Source organism: Myxine glutinosa, chromosome 1 (assembly GCF_964187855.1).
Source record: "Myxine glutinosa chromosome 1, kmMyxGlut1.1, whole genome shotgun sequence".
Taxonomy (NCBI): Eukaryota; Metazoa; Chordata; class Myxini; order Myxiniformes; family Myxinidae; genus Myxine; species Myxine glutinosa.
Window position 1 is genome coordinate 385,498,374 of NC_136261.1, and position 27,553 is coordinate 385,525,926.

At 48.6% G+C, this 27,553-nt stretch overlaps 1 protein-coding gene across 3 annotated transcripts in view; it reads left to right on the top strand.

Moving 5' to 3' along the window:
- LOC137411429 (E3 ubiquitin/ISG15 ligase TRIM25-like) overlaps positions 1-27,553 on the top strand; it is a 90,878-nt gene that overhangs the window by 44,675 nt on the left and 18,650 nt on the right. For 2 of the 3 annotated variants that reach the window (XM_078770258.1, XM_078770259.1), the window contains one exon: positions 20,818-21,051. The exons of the other annotated variant lie outside the window; for it this stretch is intronic. In XM_078770258.1, the coding sequence (XP_078626384.1) occupies positions 20,818-21,051 (234 nt within the window). The remainder of the gene's footprint in view (positions 1-20,817; positions 21,052-27,553) is intronic. 3 annotated transcript variants of the gene reach the window in all.

Genomic DNA, 27,553 nt, shown 5'->3' on the forward strand with positions numbered 1-27,553 from the left:
ATAGCCACCCGCTCAAGGGGGGCCCCCACCTGGTGTAATTGAACGGGGGCCCTCATCCTTCGTGCTGGTCCCTTTTTGGCAGAACAGGCGTCACATCTCCGACACCAGTCCTGTATGACGTGCCCCATATTTACCCAATAGAGCCTCCGGCGGACCCGAGATGTTGTCTTTGTCCTGCCCAAATGGCCGCCGGAGCGGGTACCATGCACCTGCTGTAATATGACGTTCTTAAATTTGTCAGGGACTATCACCAGCCAGGAAGTTCTCTCAGGGGGAACCTCCACCCACTTGCGATATAAGATGTTATCCTTCAATTCCAGGGTCTGCCACTGAGCCCAATACGCCTTCGTTTGCACCCCGAGGGGGGTGACCTCTTCCCCCTTAGATCTTTGCCCCAATTTGACCCATTTGAACACCGGTCCCAGGACGGGATCCTCCTGCTGGGCCGTGCTCCACGCCAAAGTTCCGAATTCCTCATCTGCGGTTAGTGGCAAAATTGGCCCTCTCACCCGGGTTGCCCGGACGACGAGAATCGGGGCAGAATCGCCCAATTGCTCCCTCTCCTCGTGTCTCGCACAAAATTTACAGTTTTCCCCCAGACAAGGACGCCGAAAGAGTGCGTCCGCATTACCATGGGCCTTCCCGGCCCTATGGGTCACATTAAAATCGTACTGCTGCAACTTTTCCAACCACCTTGCAATTTGGCCCTCTGGTTCCTTGAACCGAAGGAGCCATTGCAAGGAGGAATGGTCAGTTCGAACCGAAAATTTCCGCCCGTAAAGGTACGGGTGGAAATGGTTCATGGCAGCCAGCATAGCCAATAGTTCCTTGCCGGTTACGCATTAATTTCGTTCGCGCCTACTTAAGGCCCGACTATAATAACCAATCACTCTGTCCATGCCCTCCTGTGTCTGAGACAAAACTGCGCCCAATCCTTCCTGGCTCGCATCCGTGTCCAGGGTAAATGTCCCGTCGCTAGTGGGGTAAGCTAGAAGGGGTGCAGATGTCAAACACCCCTTCAATTTTAGGAAGGCCTCTCAGCACTCCCTTGTCCAATTAAATCGCGTCCCCTTCTCCGTAAGCCGGTGTCGGGGACGGGCCAACTCCGCAAATTTTGCCACAAAGCGCCGGTAGTAGGAGCAGAGCCCCAAAAATCCCTGCACCTCCTTGATGGTATGTGATGCGGGCCACTCCTCTACCGCTGTAATTTTGCCTGGGTCTGTTTTTACCCCCTCACGGCCGATAACGTGACCGAGATAGGCCACCTCTCTTGCAAACAAGGTGCACTTACTCGGGCTCAGCTTCAACGCTGCCTGTCTGAGGCACCCGAACACCTGGTCCAAATTAGCTAAAGCCTGGGGGAATGTCTTGGCATGTACTAGGACATCATCCAGGTATACCAGGCATGATTGCCATGGCATGCCGCCGAGTACATGTTCCATTAATCGCTCAAAGGTGGCGGGGGCGTTACACAAACCAAACGGCATCACAGTGAACTGATACAGCCCCTTACCTGTGGAAAATGCCGTTTTCTCCTTCCCTGTCCTATCCATCTCCACCTGCCAATACCCACTCTTGAGGTCTAAAGTTGAAAACCAATTTGAACCAGCAACGGCATCGAGGGTGTCATCAATTATTGGCAGGGGATATGAGTCCTTGAGTGTCGCGTTGTTTAGCTGGCGATAATCCACGCAGAACCGCGTGGTCCCATCTTTCTTTTTGACCAGCACAACGGGCGACATCCAAGGACTTCCCGAGGCCTCTGACGCCTGCATCAAGCATCTTTTCAACCTGCTCATCAGCTTCCGCCCTCTTGCTCCAAGGGAGCCGTCGGGCAGGGTGACGAATAGGCCGGGCCTCACCGGTGTGGATCTGATGTTTCACCAGGCCCGTACGTCCAATATCCTTGGGGAACAAGGACAAGAGATCCAAATGGGACCCAACCAGTTCGTGTAAGGCCTCCCTCTGGGTACCTCCCAACTCTACACTACTATGATTTACCATCTCACAAATGGGATCGGGCCAATTCCTACTATTTATTGAAGGCTCCCCCTGGGGCCGGCTCGGCTGGACGTTCTCGCCCCTCACTGACGCGACTTCTCTAACTGGGGTGCAGCCAGCTACCTTCGTGCCCCTCACTATAGTGCGTGGTTCCGTGCTAATATTAATTACTCGGACGGCCACCACCGGCCCGTCCGTTTTTACAAGGGTGCGGCCCATGATTAAACCAAGTATGGATCACGCTGCCACCGGTTTGACCAGGCCGCAGGACTCCTGCCATGTCGGGCGAGCTGACCATCGGGCCGGCACTATGCCTCGGCCCCCGGAGGGATGGTCACGGCCTCAGGAGCCTCCAGCTCCACCCTCGGCCGTGCTAACCCCGTCCAATGGTAGCTCTTCCACTCCCACTTGCAGGATCCCCCGGCTCAAGTCGATTTTACAACCGCTGGCAGTCAACAAATCCAACCCTATTAAGCATGGGTCGCACACCTCCGCCACCCAAACCTCTATCTCCTTCTTTACCGATCCCAACTTGAGGGTCACAAAACCACGCCCTATGATCGGAGCCGTTGCCCCGGTAGCCAGCTGCAAACTATGATTTTCCAGACGCTGGATTTTATCCCAGCCGTCTGCACTCGAATTAAGGATCACGGGGCTGATGATCGTGGCGCTGGCTCCTGTGTCCACAACGGCATCTACCCCCACGCCGGCAATTTTGCATCGAATTGTTAAACTACCAGTACCAATTTGGCCACAATGAATGGCCTGTCGTGTCAATGAGGGCTCCTCTCCATCCCCTACTGCCGAACACCGCCCTGCATGCCCGGCACGTTCTAGTTTCCCGGGCTCTGGCGGGGCGGGGGGGGAGGGGGGGGGGTGTCTGAGGTCGGCTAAGCCGATTGATACGAGGCGGAGTTGAGGGCATCGGCTGGCGGGGACCGTCCCGGCATGGGGCTCGACACTCCCACGCCCGGTGACCCAGCCGAGCACAATTATAGCACCTCACCTGGTAAGGTGCTTGCCTCCGGTATTCCAAATTTCTCCCCCTGAATGTCCGAATTCGTGTACTTTGTCATGGCCCACCGGGTGCCACCGCTGGGGCCGCCTGCCATGGTCCAGGTCCCGCCAGGCGCTGATCCACCAGCCTCCGGACCATGCTCTCCAGGTCAGGGCCCCCTTTGGGGGCGGACCCCCTAGGGGGGCCACCACCCATCACGGGCCCTACCTGACGCACCGCCACTGCGTGGCGCTCGCCTCCCCGGGCCAGGGTCCTCGCTGCTTCCCAACGGGCTGCAGCGTCGGCCGCCTGGCTCATGGTCTGCGGGCGCCACATGGCGAGCTGTTGTCGGAGCTCCGGATCCGGAAGAGCCTGGATAAAGTGTCCAGCGCCAGGCTTTCCTGGGAACTCGCTGCCATGTCCGCGTGTGCGATTCCGACTGCGCAGCAAATGTCATGGGCAAGTTCCCCGATGGTCTCCTGGGGCTTGCGTTTTCGCTGAGCAAGCTGAGCTTTAACAAGCTCGCTTTGCTGTTAAATGCCAAATCTATTAATTAAGGCCGCACGGAGAGCTGGCATGGCGAGAGCACCCGGTGGTAAAGCTGTCAGCACCCCCGCCGCCGTGCCGTGCAGTGCCCCCACAAGGTGTACTCCACCTTCGTCCAGATTCCAACCGTTGCCTCTACACACGTATTCAAACTGCACCAGGTACGCCCTCAGATCACTCTTGCCGTCATATGGCGCGAGTGGGACCTTGTGGGCGCCCGAAGGCCGGACCCCGTGCGTCACTCCTTGCGGGATCAGCGCGGGGCCGAACCGTTCGGGCCCCCACAGTACACTATTCCCGGGGGGCTCCCGTGCATCCCCCGTCCCTCTAAACACTACCCCTGTCGGTGTCGATGCCTGGGTCGCCCCTCCGCAACCCGGTACCCACTCCATACACGCACACCCTTGCTCACCAATACCCCTCTCACTCCCCATAGTCGGACCTCCTTGCACACCTCCTCTTTCCATACACTCCGGACCAGTCATACACCTCACCATTGGTCTCTCACGAACATCCGGGTCTAAACCAACACCCAAGCCCCCTGAATCTCCCCTCACACCATATACATTTCCGATTATATCGCCACTCACCTCGGCACCTCGTCTTCGCTCCTCCTCGCCACCTGCAAACTCTTTATTTGGTCAGTAAGCACATCATCACGATTTGAACACAGACCTTGTACATAGTCCATCACTTCCTCCTTTATCTCCCTCTGAGTTTCCCTCCGTCTCTTCTTAATTTCACTCACCCCCTCTTCCACTTCCTCTAATTTTTGTTTCACCTCTTTTATTTCCCGTTGCGCCCCCTCAATATCTTCCTCTAAGGCCACCTTGGTCGTCTCTATGTGCGTTCTTACCTCCCGTTCTTTTGTCTCCATTGCTTCTGTCACCTCGTCCAACCTCTTTGGCAACCCCTCGTGTACCATCTGACATTCTCTTCGTCGCTATCAGTTCTTTTTTTATTTCTTTCTGTGTCGCCTTCAACCCCCCGATTACCGCAGTGTTCTTCTCCACTTGCTCCCCTAACTCCTTTTGTCCCACCGTCAACTGCTCTACTCCCCTCGTCAGATCTTCTATGCCCCCCTGTAACCTAGCCTTACTATTTCTCCCTTCTTGCTCCATACGCTCCTCACCCCGCTTTACCTCTTCGCGTACCCCCGCGACCGCTTCGCCCACACCTCGTCTTATCTCCTCCCCCATTTCTCCTATCTTTTTGGTAGATGCCGCCCTCATCTGCTCCAAATCATTCCTCTGGGCATCCAATTTGGTTTCTAACCCGATTTTCACCTCCTCTATCTGATTCCCCATCTGTTGAATTTCCCGGGCGGATTGCTCCCCTATTTCCCTCAATTTGCCTTCCATGGTGTTTTCTAACCCCCCTAACCCATTCTTCACCCCTTCCATCTGGTTCTCCTGGGCAACCATTCTACTTTCCAACCCCGTTAACCCCTCTTTCGTTAATCCCCAATTTGATTACCCACGTCCTCCAGTTGGCCCCCCAATTTACCTTCTAGCCCTCCAACCTGTTGTCTAACCCTTCAAATTTATTGTCTAAACCCTCAAATTTAGCTTCTAGCCCCCTGATTTGCTTTCCCATATCAATCCCTCAATTCCCCGATTTGGCTTCCCATATCATTCCTCAATCCCCCAATTTGATTACTGGTACCCTTCGCTTCATCCCTCATTGCTCCCATCATTCTGCTTTCCATTTTCTCACTGTCAGCCCTCCTTCTGTCTTCCATTTCTTCACCCGACTTAACCATAAAGGCCTTTATTTGCTGCATGAATAGGCCCCAGTCCATCGGTGCTGCGGGCGCGGCTGCCGCACGCACGTGCGAGCCGCCATTTTGTGCGCCTCCCACCTCATGCGAGGCATCGCCATCTTGTGCACCTGAAACCCCCGCGACCCAATGCGTATTGCCTTCCTCCTCCATTACTCCCAAATCCTACCTGGGGTCCTGGGTTGATTCTACCCCTTCTTTTATCTCCCCTACCGGCTCCGTTCGCCTTGATCATCCATGGCACGATTTTAAAATTTAGAATATTAAATAAAATTTTGGCCACTCGTAATTTTGAGTGCGGTAAGCGCACTTCGGGTCCGAATCCCACTCCTGACACCAATTGGTATGGCCAATAGCACAATTGGTGTCCAGAATTTGGTCTAAATGAATTTAGTCCCAGGTTCCAGATCCGAACTCCTGACTACCAATTGTTACGGATCTCAACGTCGGCCCCTCTTCCCCTTATCAAGGGGGGATTAATCCCCTTGTCTGTGACTGACCGACGTGGACCTCGAAGTTACAACGTCCTTACCGGACCGACGGCAGGTAGGGTCCGTAGGCCTCGGGGTTCGCTACTTACCTAATTACTGCCGCCAGCCTGGAATGAGGAAATAACTTCTGCCCGAGCCGCAGCGTTAATGGATTACGCCGAGCGAAGCGGACTGCGGCGCTAGCCGTTTATCAAGGGACTAAACCCGATTCATATGCGGGTGGCCAAATCGTGCCACAGGTGTTCAATGATGGAAATGACAAGGACGATCGGACGAGGAAGAAGAAGAAGGCAAAGGTAGGAAATAACAGGATTTATTATTATTTACACAAGACTAAAGGAAGAGCAGAAATCAAAGTAATATCTATCTATAATTCCAGTAATATCTGTACGTTTGTACGTTTGTACGTTTGTACGTCTGTTTGTCTGTGACCGCTGTTTCTCGACAACCACGGGTCCGATATACTTTTAACTTGCCAGGTATATTGCTGGGGACCCGAGGATGTGCCTTTTCAAGGTTTCATATTAATCGGACAATTACTTACCGAGCTATGTCCAAAAAACGATTCAACCAATCAGAGAGCAGCGAACGATCGCGTGTGCCGAACGTGGAGGACACACTCTGCCTCGGATGGCACATTTGAGAGCGTATTCATTTATTTCACGTTTGCAAACTATGTTGGCGTTAAACTATGTTTTAAAACTAATAAAACCGAATTTGCGATTCATTCGCTTTCCTGCGCGTTTGTGCACGCGATGGCGATTTCTTTACCAAACTCCGGAAGCCGTTCGCTTTGGACCAAACCATTGCATGTAAATAGAGGGGGGGGGATTGTCACCGTACTCGCAAGCCGTTCGCTTTGGACCAAACCATTTCATGTAAATAGAGGGGGGGGATATAATTTTAGATATAGATATAGTACGGGCAATGCCCTAGTACAGAAAATGGAAGGAGCAGAAGGACACAGCAATTTCTAGCTTATCTATACAGGCTTAACTTATACCCAGGACAATACAGGCAGATCGAACTCACTCACACGAATAGGGAATTGCAGATTGGATTGGCTGGAGGGAGAAGAAGGTGGGACCACGGGGCTGGAATGTTTGGCACGGCGGCACAGCAAGCAGGTCCACTCCGGGCTGGAAGCAAGCAAGGCGGCGGCAGGCACACGTATCTCATTCCACGCGGCAGGCACAAGTATTTCGTTGCACGCAGCAGGGCTGGTTTTCGCTTTGACACGCCACTGGCTCCCTCGGTCATCTGCCGGGTGGGGGCTTCCCTCCACGGGTTATATAGCCACGCCCTACCAAGCCATAGCCACACCTTACCAAGCCGTGCCCACCGAGTCCTGGTTGGGCGCAAGGGCTTCCTGGCTCCACCTCCTGATGGCGATGGGCCGGCCACGCCCTTCTTCCCCGAGTTGACCGCGTGCGTAATGGAGTTTTGGGGCGAAGAAAACAGCCCAATGCAACGGTGGCGAACGCCGCCGAAAACAGCCCAATGCAACGGCGACGAACGCCAACTTAAACAGCCCAACTGTTACTGGCACTTTGAAGAGATGATTTGGGGGAAACTTGAAAGGGGAACTATCTTATTTCATTTGGTGCAATGCAATGACAACTCGTGGAAAACAGAGCCTTAACCTAATACACATAATAAAGAAATAACTACAGAGAGGTTCTATGATTGGCTACGTGCTTGTACATGGACTATCTAAGGGGACGACCTTTGACCTTTACATGAAACGGAGGTATTTACAAGAATCATTACATTATTTACAATGGGGGTATTTTTACAATGAATTACACACACAGTGCAAGGTTTCCCAAATCCGTTACAATATATATATAATTATATATATATATATATATATATATATATATATATATATATATATATATATATATATATACATATATATATATATACATATATATATATATACACACACACACACACACACACACACACACACACACACACACACACACACACACACACACACACACACACACACAGTGAAACCTTGACTTACGAGTGCACCAACTTACGAGTTTTCCGAGATACGAGCCGTCGCTCGGTCGATTTTTTGCTTTGTGATGCGAGCCGAGATCTGAGTTACGAGCGAGCGAGCTTGGATATAAAACACGTAATCGTCGAAAAACATGAGCGAGGTGTGCGTGTTGTCGACATGTCGAGGCAGTACGATCGTAGTACTTCTACGATATGTACGATTTTGAAGCAGAAGGAGTCGATAAAGGCTATAACGCCAGCCAAGGGCGTTAAGATTATTTCAAAGCTCCGGACCTCTGTCCATGAAGAGATGGAGAAGTTGTTGTTTGTGTGGTTGATGGAGAAGCAGCTCGCAGGAGATACCGTGACCGAGAGCATCATCTGTGAGAAGGCACGAGACATTTACGGGGATTTGGTGCAGCAGACGGCGGGAACATCAACGGACGAGGCATCGGAAGAGTCATCCAAAGCCAGTCGGGGATGGTTTGATAATTTTAAGAAGAGGACCGGCATTCACTCCGTCATCAGGCATGGTGAGGCAGCAAGCTCGGATGTGAAGGCAGCTGAAGATTTTATTATGACTTTTGCCGAACTGATAGAAGCCGAAGGATACATCCCCCAGCAAATCTTCAACTGTGACGAGACAGGGCTCTTCTGGAAAAAGATGCCGAGGAGGACGTATATAACGGCAGAGGAGAAGAGCATGCCAGGCCACAACTTGTTCAGAGTGCCGGCGATAGCTCGCCTTCTCTTTGTTGAAGACACGGTGAGATCCTTAACATCCAACAACTAATGGGACGCAAACGGGGCGCCCAGTTTAGCGGTACACACATTGATGAATCACCCTGCCTGTGAAACACCGACATGACAGGTTATAGCTGGGTCGGGATTCAAACCCAGGCTGGACAGTTTAGAGTCAAGTGTGCGTACCTCCAGTCCAGGCCATACTGCCAACTTGTATGCTGCATACAGGTGAAATATAAAGCGCGAGATATTTATATATATATATTTCAAAAAAAATTGGTGTGGTTTTTGGGGGGCTGGAACGGATTAATAGCATTTCAATTCATTTTAATGGGGAAATTTAATTTGAGAAACGAGCAAATTGAGTTACGAGCTCGGTCACAGAACGAATTAAACTCGTAAGTCAAGGTTTCACTGTATATATATATATATATATATATATATATGTATATATATACATATATATATACATATATATATATATATATATATATATATATATATATATATATATATATATATATATATATATATATATATTGTGTTCAAAAAGTATCCGACCTTTATTTTTCGTGCGTAAAAAAAAAAGAAGCTAGGGAGGCGTTGATTGGTCCACGTATGTAGGCGATCCTAATGCGCACAGCGTGAATTTTTTCCCACCTGCAGAAGCTGTCATTTGACGGCAGACCGCCGATGAGTGAGGAAATGTAAGTGAGCGCCGTCGGATTTTCGTTTTGACAAAATGACGGAAAAACTTGAACAACGCTACTGTATCAAATTTTGTGTTAAGCTTGGCAATTCCCAAGTGGAAACGATCCACAAGATTCAACACCGTTCATTCATTATGAAGGAGGATTTGGGCTTCAGGAGAATCTCAGCCAAGTTCGTACCAAAGCTGCTAACGATTGAGCAGAAGCAACTCCGTTTGGAGATCGCACAGGACATGCTGGAGACTGTGAACAGCGATCCCAGCTTCCTCAACACAGTGATCACTGGCGATGAGTCCTGGGTTTATGGGTACGACCCAGAAACCAAGTTGCAGTTTTGATGCAAGTTTGATGAAACACAAAATTTGATACAGTAGCGTTGTTCAAGTTTTTCCGTCATTTTGTCAAAAACGAAAATCCGACGGCGCTCACTTACATTTCCTCACTCATCGGCGGTCTGCTGTCGAATGACAGCTTCTGCAGGTGGGAAAAAATTCACGCGTGCGCATTAGGATCGCCTACTTACGTGCACCAATCAACGCTTCCCTAGCTTTTTTTTTTTTTTACACACGAAAAATAAAGGTCGGATACTTTTTGAACACAGTTGTGTATATATATATATTGTTGCGGATCTCGAACGTCGGCTCTCCCCTTATCAGGCGGGGGGGGGGGGGTGTGGGGGGGGGGGTTAATCCCCTTGCCCTTTTATCTGGCCGACGCGAGTCCTGCAAGTTATACGCTCCTTCCAGTCGGTATTAGGTCGGGTTATTGGTCAACTTAGTCCTTATACCTAATTACTAACACCGACCGTGAAGCAGGTAAATAACTCCTGCCCGAACCACGGCGTTGGTACACGCCGAGCGAAGCGAGCTGCGATTCGGGCCGTTAGCAAGGACTAAACCCGATTATGGCGGTTCCGATCGTGCCACGTTTACCCAATGGAGAAAAGACTGATGCGATCGGATGGAGAGGAAACCAAGAGAATAGGAAGAACAAAGCGATTTATTAACAATTTACAAGAAGGAGAAGAGCAAACGGAAGAAATGTACACTGTACAGGATAGGAAGAGGAAGAAGAAGCACACAGGGCAGCCTTAAACAGTCTTATTCTTAATACCCCAGGACAAACGGGCCCGTCTCACATACCTACTCACACGGGGATTGTAGATGGTTGATGGTCACCAGCGCGTCCAGGCTCCAGCCCGGCTCCGGTCCAGCGGACAAAACCCGGCAGGCAGCTCCGCGTGTAGTGGAACGCGAACGGACAGTTATATAACTGGGGGAAGGCTGGTGTCCTCGCGGCGTATGTAATAAGTGCACACTCGTGCCAAACGCCCCCTCTCTCCAATGTCCTGCTTTAGCACAAGGTTCCAACGAGTCCTTTCACAAGCGCGCTTCCAACAAGCTCTTTCAACACCAATGATTCTCATAAGTCCTTCTCAATGTGCTCTCTCCCATAAGTCCTGTGATAGGGCTTTGCGTTCGCGCTTTTATAACTCAAGCAGCGATCGCTCCGTGAGCCCAAAAGCCACGCCTATCAGGCGATCTTACCTCAGCCCTGGTTGGCTGGTTAAGGCTTACCGGCCCCGCCCTTGATGGCTGGGTGACGTGGCCACACCTTCTTCCTAGACTCCGCCCCCTTTTTCCGGGCTTTACCTCGTGGCTTATGGCGGCATTGAGCGAGCTCACGGGCAGCGAAGGCTGCGGCCAAGGAGCGTAACAATTGGGAGGGCCGTGGGGCGCAGACAGGAGGGCGTGCTTAATGGCGTCGCTTGGAGAGGGAGGCTTTCAAAATGGACGAATGGGGACCTACTCCTTATTTGATTGACACAACCCAGATTCAACTATTGGAAACATGGCCATATCTAAACACATACTAATGAAATAACTGAAGTCCTATGGTGACCTACTTGTTGCTTGTGGCCTACTTATGGGATGCAACCTTTAACCCTTTAACCCACCGTTTAGAGGCCATTTTTCCCCGCAAAGCGGGGGTTGGCCTTTTCGGGGACCGTGGTTGTTGTTGTTTTTCGGTCCCCTTTTTGAAGCAATGTTTTACGGCCGGATGCCCTTCCTGACGCCATTTAACCCTTTAATGATGTCATATTTACAAGTGTGGGTGCTCAAAACCGCAACACTGCACCCTCCACAATAACGTCTTGTGAACCCAATAACTCCTCCACAACAACGTCTTGTGAACCATAAGTCTCATCCACATCAACGTCTTGCTAACCCAATGACTCCTCCACAACAACGTCTGTGAACAAGTGATGTCATATTTACAAGTGTGGGTTCTAAAACCGCAACACTGCACCCTCCCTTTTCCTAGGCTCCTTCCGAGCCGAAACAATAGGACTATCTTTTAACAATTAGTGTGACACTTAGGTGTAGTTACCCTCTACTTTTAACCTACTACCCTGAGTGCGACAGTTTTAACACTAGATACACTGTTGGCCATAAAGATGGAATTTTTTTTTTTTCCAACAAATTTTCATAGCATCATTATTTCAATCTAAATTACCATTGGCATTTATGGTGCATATAACCACTTTTCTTTATTATTCTGTCTCCTACGCACATTTGACAGTGATTTTTATTAATTATCAGTCCTAATCGGTTGGTGTCTTGAGCGTAAAACGACAATGACGACAATAGACAGTAAATTAAGGATCATGACCCATTTCTTTTTAATCTCTGTCAGTTTTCCAGATAACATTTTTTGGGGTGATTTCATGGATCAATTTGCATCACAGTAGAGTCCTTGTTGTTACTCAGTCACTAATAGTGGGTATATCCACCCCTGGCACGAATCAGGGCGTGCAGACGTCGTGGCATGCTGTCCACTAGCTTGTTGACGACGTCAACAGGCATAGCATCCCATTCTTCCCTCAGAGCGTCGGCCAACTCCTGCAAAGTTTGAGGAATAACATCTCTGTCGTTGATGCCTCGGCCTAGGGCATCCCATGCATGCTCTACGGGGTTCATATCCGGCGAGCAAGCTGGCCATGGCAACTGCTCCACGCCCTCTGCCTCGAGGAATTCCCTTACTGCAGCGGCCCTTTGCGGTCTAGCGTTGTCGTCCTGCAGTCGGAAATTGTGTCCATACACTCGTCTTGCATCTGGAAGGCAGTGGTACTCCAAGATATCCTGGTACACGACGGCGTTGACGTTTCCATCCGGAACCACCAGTGGCGTTTTCCCTCCATAATGGATGCCGGCCCATATCATCACTGAGCCGCCACCACCTTGAGTCGTCTCGTGGATGCAGTCATCACGAAGGTTCTCCCTGGGTAATCGACGAACTTGTTGTCTCCCATCTGTACGGTCAAGGATGTAGCGGCTCTCGTCCATGAAGACAACATGTCGCCAGTGTCCAGGATGAAGCCTTCTGTGCTCCCTAGCCCAGCGAAGACGAGCAACTCTGTGGCGAACAGCCAGGCATGGACATTTAGTCAACCGTCGTGCTCGGTAACCATGTTGGAGCAATTTCCGATTAACGGTTGACCGGGAAACGTGGATCCCATGATGTCTCCTCCACAAGCGATGAAGATGACTCGTCGGCATTTTCCGGTTTCTACGGCAGAGATTCAACAGTTGGCGATCATCTCGTCTCGTGGTTAATCTTGGACGTCCTGGAGGTTTCCACGGCCGCACATTCCCCGCCTCACGTTGACGTTTCAGGATCTTACAGACTGTACTCTGTGATATCCCGACGACATCTGCAATATCACTGTTTGTAGCCCTCCTGCCGCAGTGCTACCACTCTCTCGCGTATTGCTGGTTCCGTTGGACCAGGCATAGCCCAGGGAACGTCTCTACTGATTTTTCTTGCAAATGGTACAAGGAACTTGAAAAAAACCCAGCCTCGTTTAACACAGTGTTGAATCAGGGAAAGGGACAGAATATCACATGCATGGGCTTTTATAGTCCCTAACAAAAACGATTATTACGTAATACACATTTTTTCAATGTTATCATATCACATGTGTAATGGGGAAACGTTATGTAATCGTTCAATTACCCTTTTGTTTACACGTAGACTGTCAAATACGAAAGAAACTGTGGAATCATGTCAAAAATATTTTATTCCATCTTTATGGCCAACAGTGTATGTCCCCCCCTGCTGCATTGCGTCCTATCTAACTGACTCAAACCCACAATTAACCGAATTACGGAATGGTTTTCAAACTACACATAGAGCTGGTGGGGAGCATTATTTACAAGACTACTAATTATCTACACTGCAACCCAGGACCTGTCTTTTGTGGGAAAAGGCAGAAAGGTTTGATGAGAGGAAATGCCATTGCAATGCACTGCACCGATGCAGCATACCCATATGTACCAATAAAATGCACCATAAAAAAAAATGCACCACAAAAAAAAATGAACCAAAAGCACCAGCACCAATATGCACAGTCGAGTCATCACATTTCAAAAATAATAAAGGATGTCTTCTTGTGCTGTGCTTCTCTGCTGGGCCGATGGATCTTGGCTGTCTTCTTGCTTGATGTTGATTTAATAAAAAGGGCACAAACCACGTCCGCTTTTTTATTTATGGCCAGCAGGGCCAACTCAGGTGGTCCGACTGCTGGGCATTGATGCCACTTAAAACAGTGGTCCGCAAGCAAGATACAGCTGGCAGCAATGGTCTGTCCCAGCAGAGGTGCCAGGCCACAGAACGTGTGGTCCATAAGTGCCAGGCCACAGAACGTGTGGTCCATAGGTGCCAGGCCACAGAACGTGTGGTCCATAGGGTGTGCCGATGCAGGCAGCAAGGGTGCAGGCAGCAAAATTCAGGGCACCTGCACACTCCCCTCGGACAAAAGACCATGGTCCATGAGTGGGGAAGGAAGACAAAGCAGAGGTTAGCGGGGGGCAAGGGCGCAAGGGTACACATCAATGCAAGGTAATGCAATATGAGGGGCACTGGAGAGCGAGCTGAGAAAGCTCGTCCCGAGCCGTACGTCACCCCCCATGTCACCTACTCTACCCTTGCCCTTCCCCGTATTTACACAATTTACAACTTTACCAATTCGTCTCTACCCGTCTCGTCCCCCTATCTCCCCTAATGCCAAATTCATTACCAATCCCTCCCAAGAAGGAAGGGATGGAATAACACACAATGTCACACTCCGTCATGATGCGTCTTCCATTCCAAACATTTGCAAAAACTGTTGTGGAGTTCTATCACCTTCGTGAGTGTATGCGGATGGTGCGAAGAGATTTTCTCCTAACTATACTCTAATTGACATTAACACTTTAACTACCCGGGGTCTTGCCCTGCCAATCCATTGGCCATCATGACACTATGTGGTTCTAAACACCAATTCCCATTGTCCATACTGTGGTGCTCTACCAATTTGGGGTCTCACTCCCCCCATTTTTCAATCTATGCCCTCGCACAATTTCGGGGCTGGGTCGTGTGGCTCTCCTAGCAGGTCCTACTTATTTGCGCACCTCCGCCACTGAACGTCGCCACCCGAGCTTGCCTAGCTCCTTACTACCCTAACCTACCTGGGGGGGGCCCTCTGGCTCCCTTACCCCACTAATGCCCCCTCTGGCATCGGGCTACCCGGGTCCTCTCTCGGGATCCACGGGCCCCACTGAACTCTACTACCTGGCTCCCAGAGCCTACCTGTGGCCTCCCCTGGCCGACAGACTACCACTGGCGGAGTGCTGATTTAACCATACACACTAACAGGCCACCCGCCCAGCCAGCCACACACCCCTCTAAGCACTTATTTGCTACTACACGCACCACAGATGTCAATATCCACCAAATTTACCTACTCCCTCTACCTAACCTTGAACTACCCGCCCCGGGTATTCGTGAAGGGGTCCATCCTTCCCCCATCCACTCCTTCGCACTATGCACTCCACTCCACTCATCCCACAATACTCACTCCACACCATTTATTCCACACACCTGTTTCCATACACCCCAAATCTCCACTTGCATCCAATGCAAGTCATTCACTCAACACCATTACACTCATCCACAATACCCTCACAATACATCACTTTTCCAAACCATTGCCTCATTCGCTCAGATTTTCCCACGCTCCAATTCCTCATTTCAACATGCTCACCAGCAAGACTCTCATTCAATTCCTCATTTAATAAACTACACCACAAACACACTGCATCATCTAACTAACTACTGCCCCTCTAAAACTCGTGCTTTCCCTGTCATCCCTTTATACTACTGCACATCCCTCGTCATTATCATCCACCTAATCTCTCTACGTCCCCACTACTTGTATCAAGTCACTACTTAACTCTCAAGTCTCCTAAAGTCATTTCTAGGTTCCTAACCATTATCCAAGCCCTCCCTGGCTAGTTTGCACCACCAAACCCCATAAGTCTATAGCTCCTTTGCCCCAAAAAATGATGTGAGGGATGGTAGAGCTACCATCCCTCTACATCACGATCACCATTTGTCCACTATACTCAAGCCTCTCGGGGTGGGAATGCATTTTCGCAGCTCGGCTTCAGAAAACCGAGCAATGCGTGCGGATGGTCAGTCTCCTGTAGTTTGGGTCCATCCGGCATTTTCGATTCTGGGGAGGAGGCATACTTGGGCCGAGGTTCCAAGGTCCACCCCGGCGTGGAACCTTTCGGTCGCCGGCCCGATGACCCAACCTCTCCCGGTCGGAGTACCGTCCCCGCCAGGGGGCGAAGGTCCGACCTGGCCTTTCTCCCCCGGAATCGTGCCGGTTGCCGCTACGACACGGCACCGACCATACAGGGCGGGACCCGGCCCGAATTGTGCATGGCGCTCCAAGGGAGAGCACCGCAGCAACGATCCCCGCCGGCCCCCGCAGCACACTAAGAACACCACGCCCCGAGAGCTCGCGTCGGCTATCCGTCAGACTAAACGCTGCCCCAGTCAGCGTCGATGCTCGACTCGCATGCTCACACCACGCGACCCATTTCTTACTCTCACATCCCGGCGCTCCAACGCCTCTCGTACATCCCATACACGCCGTCATTGCACTCGCTCATGCATACTCCTTTCTTACACACTCTCGCGCACATTCTTGCGCATCCATTCTACTCGCACACTCCGTCATCACACACTCTGTTACACACCTCTCTCGCGCACACCCTGGCGCACTCTCCTCCGTTACATACTCCGTGACACTCGTGGGTGTGCACTCTTGCATCCACCCACTCAGCGCACACCTACCCACAGGTGTGCAATCCCCTGTTGCACACCCAATCACATGCTCTGGTGTGCATCCCCACACACGCTCCTCATCCAAATCAGGTGTGCATCCTCGCACACTCTCTCCATCCATCTCACTCTCTGTGTCACACTCATTCACACATACACTCCATAACACACTCGCGCTTTGACGCACACCTTTTCCTTACACTCGCGCCATTTCCTTTCACACAGCGCACCACGGACCTTTCACACAGCGCACCACGGACCTTCCACAAGCGCCCGGGTGCTGCCGGGATCCCAAGCGCGCGAAAAATCCTTTCGCGCCAAACCTCTTCGTGCCATACACCACCCTACTCACCTTGGCGCTTCCTCTTCTTCGCTCCTCCACCACCTGCAAACTTTCCATTTGGTTATGCAGCACGACATCACGATGTGAATCCAAACTTTGCGCGTATTCCATCACTTTCTCCGGTTTAATTCCTATCTCTGCCGTCTCTCCAATTTCAATTTCGACTATAATTATTTCATTTTCTTTTTCCTCGACGACCGCCGGTGCATATGAATTTGCCCTGTCCAATTCGGCGGCTGTCGGGTTTTTCACACCCCGTGTCGCTATTTCTATCCCGGTCCAGTTACCTGCGCCTCGCTCTGGCTCGCATCCCACGTGCTCCTCAAGTCGCGCTACCTCGTCGCGTACCCCCGCAACCTTTCCGCTCGATCCGCGGTCTCTGTCCTTCCCCAATGCTTTTTATTTAATACCTGGCTTCCTCCCTCGTTAACCCCTCATTTATTTCCCGGGCTTGTCTATTCACGTCCTCCAATTTGCCCCCTAATTTGTTTTCTAATCCTCCCAATTTCCTTTCTAACCCCTCAATTTGACTTCCCAACCCCTCAATTTGACTTCCCAATTGCTCCCCCATTCTATTTTCCAAATTATTTATGTTACCCCTTACTTCTTCCCTCATTTCTCCCATCTCCCTACTCAATCCCCGAATTTGCTCCTGCGTTTTGTCCAGCCCCAATTGTATGGCTGCCTGCAGCTGTGCAATGAGGTCCTGCAGATCCATCCCTCCCAGTGCGCAGCGGGCGCGGCCCTCGTCAACATGTGTGAGGCGCCGCCATTTTGTGTGCCTGCAACCCCCACTGCCGCACCTTCTTCACTTTCCTCCTCCATTCCTCCCAATTGTTCTTCCCTGGGGTCCTGGGTTAATTCTAACCCCTCTTCTACCTCCTCTTCATCTACCCCCACCGGCCTCCGATCGCCTTGGCTATCCATGGCACGACTCAAAATTTAGATGTTAAATAAAATTTCGGCCACTCGTAATTTTGACCAAATGTATCCACAGATAAGAAAATTTGGTTCGGGTCCAAATCGCACTCCCCGATACCAATTGTTGCGGCCGATATGCACAATTGGTGTCCAAAATTTGGTCTAAAAAATTTAGTCCCAGGTTCCAGATCCCAACTCCTGACTACCAATTGTTGCGGATCTTGAACGTCGGCTCTCCCCTTATCAAGGGGGGGGGGGGGGTGGGGGTTAATCCCCTTGTCCGTTTATCTGGCCGACGTGAGTCCTGGAAGTTATACGCTCCTTCCGGTCGGTATTAGGTAGGGTTATTGGTCAACTTAGTTCGAATACCTAATTACTAACACCGACCGTGAAGCAGGGAAATATCTCCCACCCGAACCACGGCATTAGTGGACACGCAGAGCGAAGCGAGCCGCGATTTGGGCCGTTAGCAAGGACTAAACCCGATTATGGCGGTTCCGATCGTGCCACGTTTACCCAATGGAGAAAAGACTGATGCGATCGGATGGAGAGGAAACCAAGAGAATAGGAAGAACAAAGCGATTTATTAACAAATTACAAGAAGGAGAAGAGGAAACGGAAGAAATGTACAGGATAGGAAGAGGAAGAAGAAGCACACAGGGTAGCCTTAAACGGTCTTATTCTTAATACCCCAGGACAAACGGGCCCGTCTCACACACACACTCACACGGGGATTGTAGATGGTTGATGGTCACCAGCGCGTCCAGGGTCCAGCCCGGCTCCGGTCCAGGCTCTGGTCCAGCGGACAAAACCCGGCAGGCAGCTCCACGTGTAGTGGAATGCGAATGGACAATTGTATAACGGGGGGGAGGCTGGTGTCCTAGCGGCGTATGTAATAAATGCACACTTGTGTCAACCGCCCCCTATCTCCAATGTCCTGCTTTAGCACAAGGTTCCAACAAGAGTCCTTTCACAAGCGTGCTTCCAACAAGCTCTTTCAACACCAATGCTTCTCATAAGTCCTTCTCAATGCGCTCTCTCCCATAAGTCCTGTGATAGGGCTTTGCGTTCGCGCTTTTATAACTCAAGCAGCGATTGCTCCGCGAGCCCAAAAGCCACGCCTATCAGGCGATCTTACCTCAGCCATGGTTTGCGTGGGTTAAGGCTTACCGGCCCCGCCCTTGACGGCTGGGTGACGTGGCTCCACCTTCTTCCTAGACGCCGCCCCCTTTTTCCGGGCTTTACCTCGTGGCTTATGGCGGCGTTGAGCGAGCTCACGGGCAGCGAAGGCTGCAGCAAAGGAGCGTAACAATTGGGAGGGCCGTGGGGCACAGACAGGAGGGCGCGCTTAATGGCGTCGCTTGGAGAGGGAGACTTTCAAAATGGACGAATGGGGACCTACTTCTTCTTTGATTGACACAACGCAGATTCAACTATTGGAAACATGGCCTTATCTAAACACATACTAATGAAATAACTGAAGTCCTATGGTGACCTACGTGTTGCTTGTGGCCTACCTGTGGGGTGCAACCTTTAACCCTTTAATGATGTCATATTTACAAGTGTGGGTTCTCAAAACCGCAACTATATATATATATATATATATATATATATATATATATATATATATATATATATATATTGTTACAGACGCGGCTTTTAGATGTTATATTGACCGAGCGGTGGTGTATTTAACCGCGTCCGAACAGTTACTCCCCGATTAAAACCCGATTCCACCCGACGTTGACCAGATCGCCCCACAGATATTCAATCGGGAAATCTCTAAAGCGACCGAAAGAGAATGAAAAAGAAGAAGAAGAATACGGAGGAAGAACAGATTTTATTATACACACACAAGCAATGGATGGAAGAAGCAGTAACACAGCGAATCCTTAACTTACACTATTCATTTTTACTTAGCCCCAAGACAAACGAGCAGGACAGGACGTTCACACTTACACAGGGGATATTGCAGGCAGGTAAGGCTTGAGATGGAGGCAAGGTCGGGAGGCCGCCGTTCGCAATTCCTCGCGGTTTTGGCGGGAAACCCTCCGTCGTGTCTCCACTGTGGTAGACGTTACGCGCTGGTTCGGCACACCTGCTCCTCTCCTTGGGGTGGGGCCGTCTCCCTCCTTTCAGCGCGTCTCTCCAAAGCTGGTCTCCTTGCCGAGTACCTCTCCTCTTTGGCTTGGAGCGTTTCGCATCTCACCGCCTCTTTTTGGTGCAGCCTCTTTGCTCCTCTCCCAGGGTCATCTCGCAGCTCATCTCCCAAAGAAGTCCCGTGCAGTCGCTTTTATCACCTCGAGCGAAATCAAGCCGCCGACTCCGAGGGCACGCCTACCGGGTCACTCACCGCGGTGTTGATTGGCTGTTAGGGCTGGTTCACTCCTTCCTTCTTATGACGAGGTGGAGACACGCCTTTCTTCCCCAACCTTACCTCGTGGCCAATGGTGGTTTGAAGAAAACCGGCCAAAATGCGGAAGGCAATTGGAAGGGAGGTTTTGGGGAAATTGGAAGGGCCTACGCTTATTTTGTTTGATACAATGCAAAGTCAATCTAGTGGGAAAACACATACTTAGCCTACATGGAATAAGGAAATACACTATTTAAAAGATATATCGTGACCTGCGTGTACTTTTCATGCAATTAACTAGGACGCTGACTGCGACCATTATTTACATTACAGGGTGGTACCGTACGTTTGTAACGTTCACATTGTAACGTTTCCACATTCGTTACAATATATATATATATATATATATATATATATATATATATATATATATATATATATATATATATACACATACATACATACATACATACAAACATACATACTCACACAATGGTGTTTATAAATATATTAACACCAATCTGGACTTTGTAAGTGTTGAAATCCCCACTGGTGTCATGGGAAGTGGTCAGTATTGCAGCTGCGAATGTTTCGAAGTGAAGTTCAATGTTCTTTGTATAACAGATCCTTCACTTGGTGTATTGACCCTCAAGCCATTTATTTTCTTTCAATTCAAATTGTCTTTCCCGAATGTTCTTTAGTAGATTTTCCTGAAACTTTGAGTAACCTACATGATTTTTTCCAGCTATCAGGAAGGGAGAGTGAGGGAAGGATGGAGGAGGAGAGAAGAGAGATGTATCGAGGTGTGGATGAAAAAGTAAATTGCATGAAGAGTTGGCTCAGTGAGAGACAGAGACGGAAGCTTTCTCACTTTGAACACCAGAGGCAGAACTTGCAAAAGGAGATGGATTCTCTCTGTGAAACAGAATGCACACTGAAGGCATCACTCGGGGTACTGGCGTCCATTTCGTTTCTGGAGGTGAGGCTTATTACAAACATTAGCAAAGGTAACCAGCATTGCCCACCTTCCACCCCTTCCCCTCTCTGATCCCTCCCCTCCCTCTGCCTCTTCCCACCCCACACTCCCTCCTTCCACCAACTTCCCTTCTGACCCCCACCCCACCCCTTCCCCTACCACCTCCTCCCACCCCACCTCCAGACTCACCACGACCATTTCACTCCCTCCTTCTCCTACTCCACTCCCCTCTGGACGCTCACCCAGCCCCTTCCCCTCCCTCCACCTACTCCCTCCTCACCCCTTACCCTGCCTCCTCCCACCCCACCCCTCACTCTGGATTCCCACACCTTCTCCTCCGTCCTCCACTTTTGAGTTGAATGAGGATGGAGGAGGGAGGGGTTTTGGGAGGAGGTAAGCGGGAGTGGAGTGGAGTGGAGTGGAGTGGAGTGGAGTGGAGTGGAAGCGAAGGCAGTGCCATAGAATATGAGAGCTTAGCAAATTTAACTGTTTGCAAATACACTCTTTTTTTAAATACAGCATCGAGGCTTGTGCAATAAATAGTAGGGTAGAACAGTGTGCAGCAACAGATCATCATCAATCATAGTAGTGTCTGGCACCCCTGTCTAACTCTGCTTGCTTGATTGCAGTGCGATCAATACCAGGTTTTATCCATTTCCTGGGGTGACCTGTCACTGTGGGCCAATGAGAGGGGGATATTGGTTATAGCGAAGGAGAGGATGTGCCAGGTGTTCAACACGGTAATTCATTGTGAAATAACAATGATAATCCTTCCAAATAGATTCCTCATTCCTTCTGCAGTCACTCACACTCCTTAAACACTAAATTTATTTTTCTCGATGTTCTTTGTCCTGCCATTACCAGCACTCTCGCGAGACATTTTATGTCTTTTTCTCCTTGTTATATCTGCCGGCCTCCTCTTGTCACTTTTCAATCGTCCATGAAGCACCATAAAGTTTGCGTCTCAGAGGCTCTTGAATAACCACTCTCCCATCACGTCTGCACTATTGTCAGGGATGTGTATCAGTAGATTTAGACTTTTCATTTCTCACTGCTGAAGTCTGCTTGTTTACTTATGTAATTTCATGAATAGTTCATTCGGTTATTTTGCCGCCCTTTCCCAAATTTTGCTCCCCCCTAGGCGACCTAGTTTGCCTTGTGATTGCACCAGCCTTGTATACACGTGTGCTCCAGCAGGGTGCCTTTGATCCAGTCACCCTGTACTACCTCAATGCAAATTGTTTCTACGATTGCACATAATTTTGGAATTGCTCGTTCTCCATAAAATCGTTTGCAATCTTTACTTGGTCAGAGGGATCATTCCCCATCATGATCATCAGCTCCTCCACCTCCTCCTTCCTCACACTCTAATTAGAAATTGCTGGTATAAAGATCTTACCATCATGCCCACCAGGATGTTTGGACACCTGTTGTAAAATGCACCTGTTGTAAAACTTTCCACTAATGACTCCTGTAAAAAACCCTTCAACCAGTGCACTTGATTCTACCACAGGAACTCACCATCTTAAAGATATTAATGGTCTTGGGGTTATAAAGAGTCTTAGAGGTCTTTGGGATCTTAGATTTCAAAAGGGTCTAATGGATGTAAAGGGTGTCAAGGTTTTAAAGGGTATAAAAGGTATTGATGCAAATTAAGACCTTTTATACCCTTTACAAAGTGTATAAAAGTTCAAAGGGGTCAAAAACGTCTAAGGGCTCAAAAGGTCTACATGTCTAAAAGTTATGTTCCAGCAGTCTGTAATTAAGATGTAGTCAAGGTCCAATAAGTAATTAATAAATGTAGTCAAGGTCCAATAAGTAATTAATAGATGTAGTCAAGGCCCAATACCACCTTTTAGAGGCCATTTTTCCCCGCAAAGCGGGGGTTGGCCTTTTTCGGGCACCGTGGTTGTTGTTGTTTGTTGGTCCCCTTTTTGAAGCAATGTTTTACGGCCGGATGCCCTTCCTGCCGCCAACCCTGTTTGTCGCCTTTTTACGACAAACAGGGAATTACCAGTGAACTGGTACTCAATTAGCCGACCTCGGAAAGATGAAAGGCTGAGTCAACCCCCCTGGCGTTAATTCAGCGATCGCCAGGGGGGTTGACTCAGCCTGTCATCCTTCCGAGGTCAGCTAATAATAAGTAATTACAGACTTGGCATTTAATATGGAATATATTTTTTTTCTTGACTTGGGTTTACTTTCTTAACTCAGTATATCAATCTGGTGAGTTTCTTTCACACTTTGGTGATTTATTTGTTAAAAGAACCATGTCACTGATTGTCTGTCGCAGCAAGAATTCAACAACAGGATTATATCACAGGTGGCATGGCAAAATGTACGGACAGGTGCATTTGATGATTGGCTTCACAGTCGGGTATACAAGGGTTGTTGCATTCTGTATCAGTGGAAAACAACTGCTGCACGTCTCCAAAAGTTATTGCCGCTTCCTCTGGAGATGGTCCGTCAACTCGACAATGCTGTTTCTCATGGAGTGGTGGCTTTACGAAATTACGGCATGAAACTGTGTGCTATTGCTCGGCAGTATGGCATCACTCAAGGTCAGGTGTCAAAGATCCTGAAACAAAATGCTCAGAGGGGTGTCCCTACACCAATACCGAGGCCAGGATGTCCCCGCTTAACCACAAGGAGGGATAATCGCCAGCTAAACCTGGTTAGTCCGCAATGGCCATACCAAGTCAGCTAATCGGCTTGGGGCTGAGTGGCAGCAACTGACAAATGTGCCTGTATCCAGAAGGCTAGTAAACCAACGACTGGTTCAAGCAGGCTATCGTGCCAGGCGTCCCCTGAGAAAGCCACGCCTGACCAGACAACACCGCCAGCGCCGATTGCAGTGGGCCAGAGAGCACCGTCAATGGCAGCCAGGACACTGGAATCATGTGATCTTCAGTGACGAGTCTAGATTTCTGGTCTATCGTCAAGATGGCCGCGTCCGAGTGCGCAGACAAGTGCATGAAGCCTACAACAAAGATTGTATAGTGCCAAGAGTCCAAGCTGGAGGTGGTGGGGTTACCGTTTGGGCTGCTTTTCATGCAGGGGGCAAAACTGACCTGGTTGTTCTGAATGGAAACCTGAACCAGTTCAAATACAGGGCCATTCTGGAAGAAACATTGCTTCCATTTGCTCGTGCAGCCTGTCGAGGAAACTTTGTCTTCCAAGATGACAATGCACGGCCTCATCGTGCTTGCATGATCCAACACTTTCTTGCTGACCGTGGTGTAGAGCATATGGAGTGGCCTGCCATGTCCCCGAATATGAATCCGATAGAGAACTTGTGGGCAGAATTAACGCGTCAAATCGACCACTTGGACCAGCAGCTGACCTCTGTGCGTGAATTGCAGCAGGCTATTGTCACTGCATGGCAAGCGATTCCTGTCCAAACCTTGGCAAATCTCGTGAACAGCATGCCTCAACGTGTACGTGCTCTCCTGAATGCTCGTGGAGGTTACACGAAGTACTGAACTGTAATTTTACTGTCCGTAATCCCAGTCGTAATTTAACTTTTGTTTTTGTTAAAAAAAAATTTGGCTAATGTGCAAAATAAAGAGATACTTCTGGAAAACGTACAGAAGTTTAACGCAGTACTGTCCATGAATTGAGTTCGATATCAGTTTACATCACTTTCAAGGATCAATTTATTTGTTTCGAAATGTCAAATGTGGTTTTTGTTTCTTTTAAAGGTCACATTAACAAAATCTAGAATAATTTCAACATAATTCCAATGAACTTTTGGTTCTAAGTCATCTTGAAAAGTAAGTTCACCTCCACAAAAAAAATAATCCATATTAAATGCCAAGTCTGTAATAGACATACTCACAGGGTTCAACCAAGACTTCACCTCCGAGTGTTGACCGTCCACCTGTGTTTTTCAGTTTTATATACAGTGTATACATGGATATCAAGTGAATCGTTTGAAAATTGAAACTATAGGCTTCCAGCTTGGCACCAACTCTACCAAGTGGTTAAGTGTTATGAAGATCGGACTAGAAATGCGACCTGTAGGCGATTGACATACATACATACAAACAGACACACACAGACAGACAGACAGACAGACAGAACTAGAACATCACTCGACAGAGCGCATACCTCTGCCAGGCTGACCAGTTTACGTTTTGTATCCCACTGATAGGCTGGATCTGGATTCGGACCTCAACCAAAATCTAATCGGCTTGTACTTGTTGCCTAACCAACTCATCCACCTAGTTTTGTCATAATCCATCCACAAATTTTTGAAACATCTTGCTGTATATTTTTGGCGTTATTTCTCGATGGCGGAGAATCACTTAAGACGTGAAAAAATTCTCATATCTGGATTCGTATCTTCACCAAAATCGAATCGATTCAGCCTGGTCACACAACCAACCTGTCCACCAAGTTCGTCTGAATCCGTCCATAACTGAGATATCGTGCTATATATCAGTTTAGTCCTATCACTCAATAGTGAAGAATCACTGAAAAAGTTATTGTTGCTGGATCCGGATCTTCACCAAAATCGAATCGATTCGTCCTTGTCACACACCCAACCTCTCCACAAAATTTCTTCCGAATCCATCTACAACCTTTTGAGATGTCCTGTTCACAGACAGACAAACAAACAGACTAGAAATCACTTGTAGAGGTACACTTGGTAAAACAGAACCAATCAAACACTTGTGGCAAATCCTCCACTGTCAGGGCTGGGAAATAAGAGGCAAAGAGGGACTCAGATTACCTGTGGATTGCCTGTTAAACAAAATCAGATGAACGAGAGCAATGCGACTGTCACCAATATGCCTCCGCCTAGTCTGTGACAATGGGTAGATGCCCTCGTTCACTGTCGTAAAAATAAACTAGTTTGGTTTAAATCCCTTCAGCTGTTTTGAAATACTAGGGCATTGCCCGTACTATATCTATATCTAAAATTATATCCCCCCCCTCTATTTACATGAAATGGTTTGGTCCAAAGCGAACGGCTTCCGGAGTTTGGTAAAGAAATCGCCATCGCGTGCACAAACGCGCAGGAAAGCGAATGAATCGCAAATTCGTTTTTATTAGTTTTAAAACATAGTTTAACGCCAACATAGTTTGCAAACGTGAAATAAATGAATACGCTCTCAAATGTGCCATCCGAGGCAGAGTGTGTCCGCCACGTTCGGCACACGCGATAGTTCGCTGCTCTCTGATTGGTTGAATCGTTTTTTGGACATAGCTCGGTAAGTAATTGTCCGATTAATATGAAACCTTGAAAAGGCACATCCTCGGGTCCCCAGCAATATACCTGGCAAGTTAAAAGTATATCGGACCCGTGGTTGTCGAGAAACAGCGGTCACAGACAAACGTGCAAACGTACAAACAGAGATTACTGGAATTATAGATAGATTACATTTTTACCAGACAGAACAGGTTGCACATCGATCAGTGAAGCGTTTTCGGAGAGGGATTTTTTTTAAAATATCGGCTTTCAAGCTAATATGGCTGCCAAACCACATGATGTACGACATCAAAAATGTACACTCTGCATACTTATGGGTAGGGGATCACTTTTTTGAAGTTACGTGTTGATCGGATATGGTTCATTTTTCTATCCAAGATGGCTGCCAAACGACGAGACCTATGACGTCATCGTTTTCAAACTATATGCAACAATGGTGTTGGATGACATTTTAAAAATTTCGCATCGATCGGGTAAGCAGTTTCAGAGATATAATTATTTTTTATTTTCCTTCAATCCAATATGGCTGCCAAACAATGTGACTTATGATGTCATAAATTTAATATTTCAATACAAATGGATCATAGATCAAGAGTATGAAATTTCAGATTTTTAGGATAAGGCATTCAATTAAAGCATTTATGACTGGTATACCACTTCACAAATTATGTCATAATTATCATGCTTTTGTTCCACATTGGGAGTGCTTGGCAATGTGCCAAGTTTCAAATTTTTCCATTCGGTGGTTTTCGATAATTTCTTTATTTATTATTTGCCTTTAATCCAAGATGGCTAACGTACCACGTGATTTATGACATCACAATTATCATAAAAACATTCTGCATGGGTGTCGCTCCTATCCTGAAAGTTTAGTCTCAATTGGACATGTGGTTGCTGAGAAAAACGAGGTTTAGCCCGTACGGATGGACGTATGGACGGACAACCCAAAAACATAATGCCTATGGCCACCTTCAGGGGCGGAGGCATAAAATTTGTCTATATTTTGGCCTATAGTGAAAAATGGACTACAGAGGCTCAGTCTTGGGGCCATGCAGTTGCCATGTGCTTCTACAGAGGCCCAGACCCAGTCCTGGTTCCACTATACGATGGAACCCGGACACATCAAATAAGCTGTAACCAGATGTCATGCCTGTACAACAACAGCAATTATGAGCGATTAACCATGCTCACGCTATGACCCAATGACTAAAGAGGCAGGTTAGTACAACATTGTGTACATGTGTAATATATAAATTGACGAGACAAGAGTACATGCAGTAATAATAATAA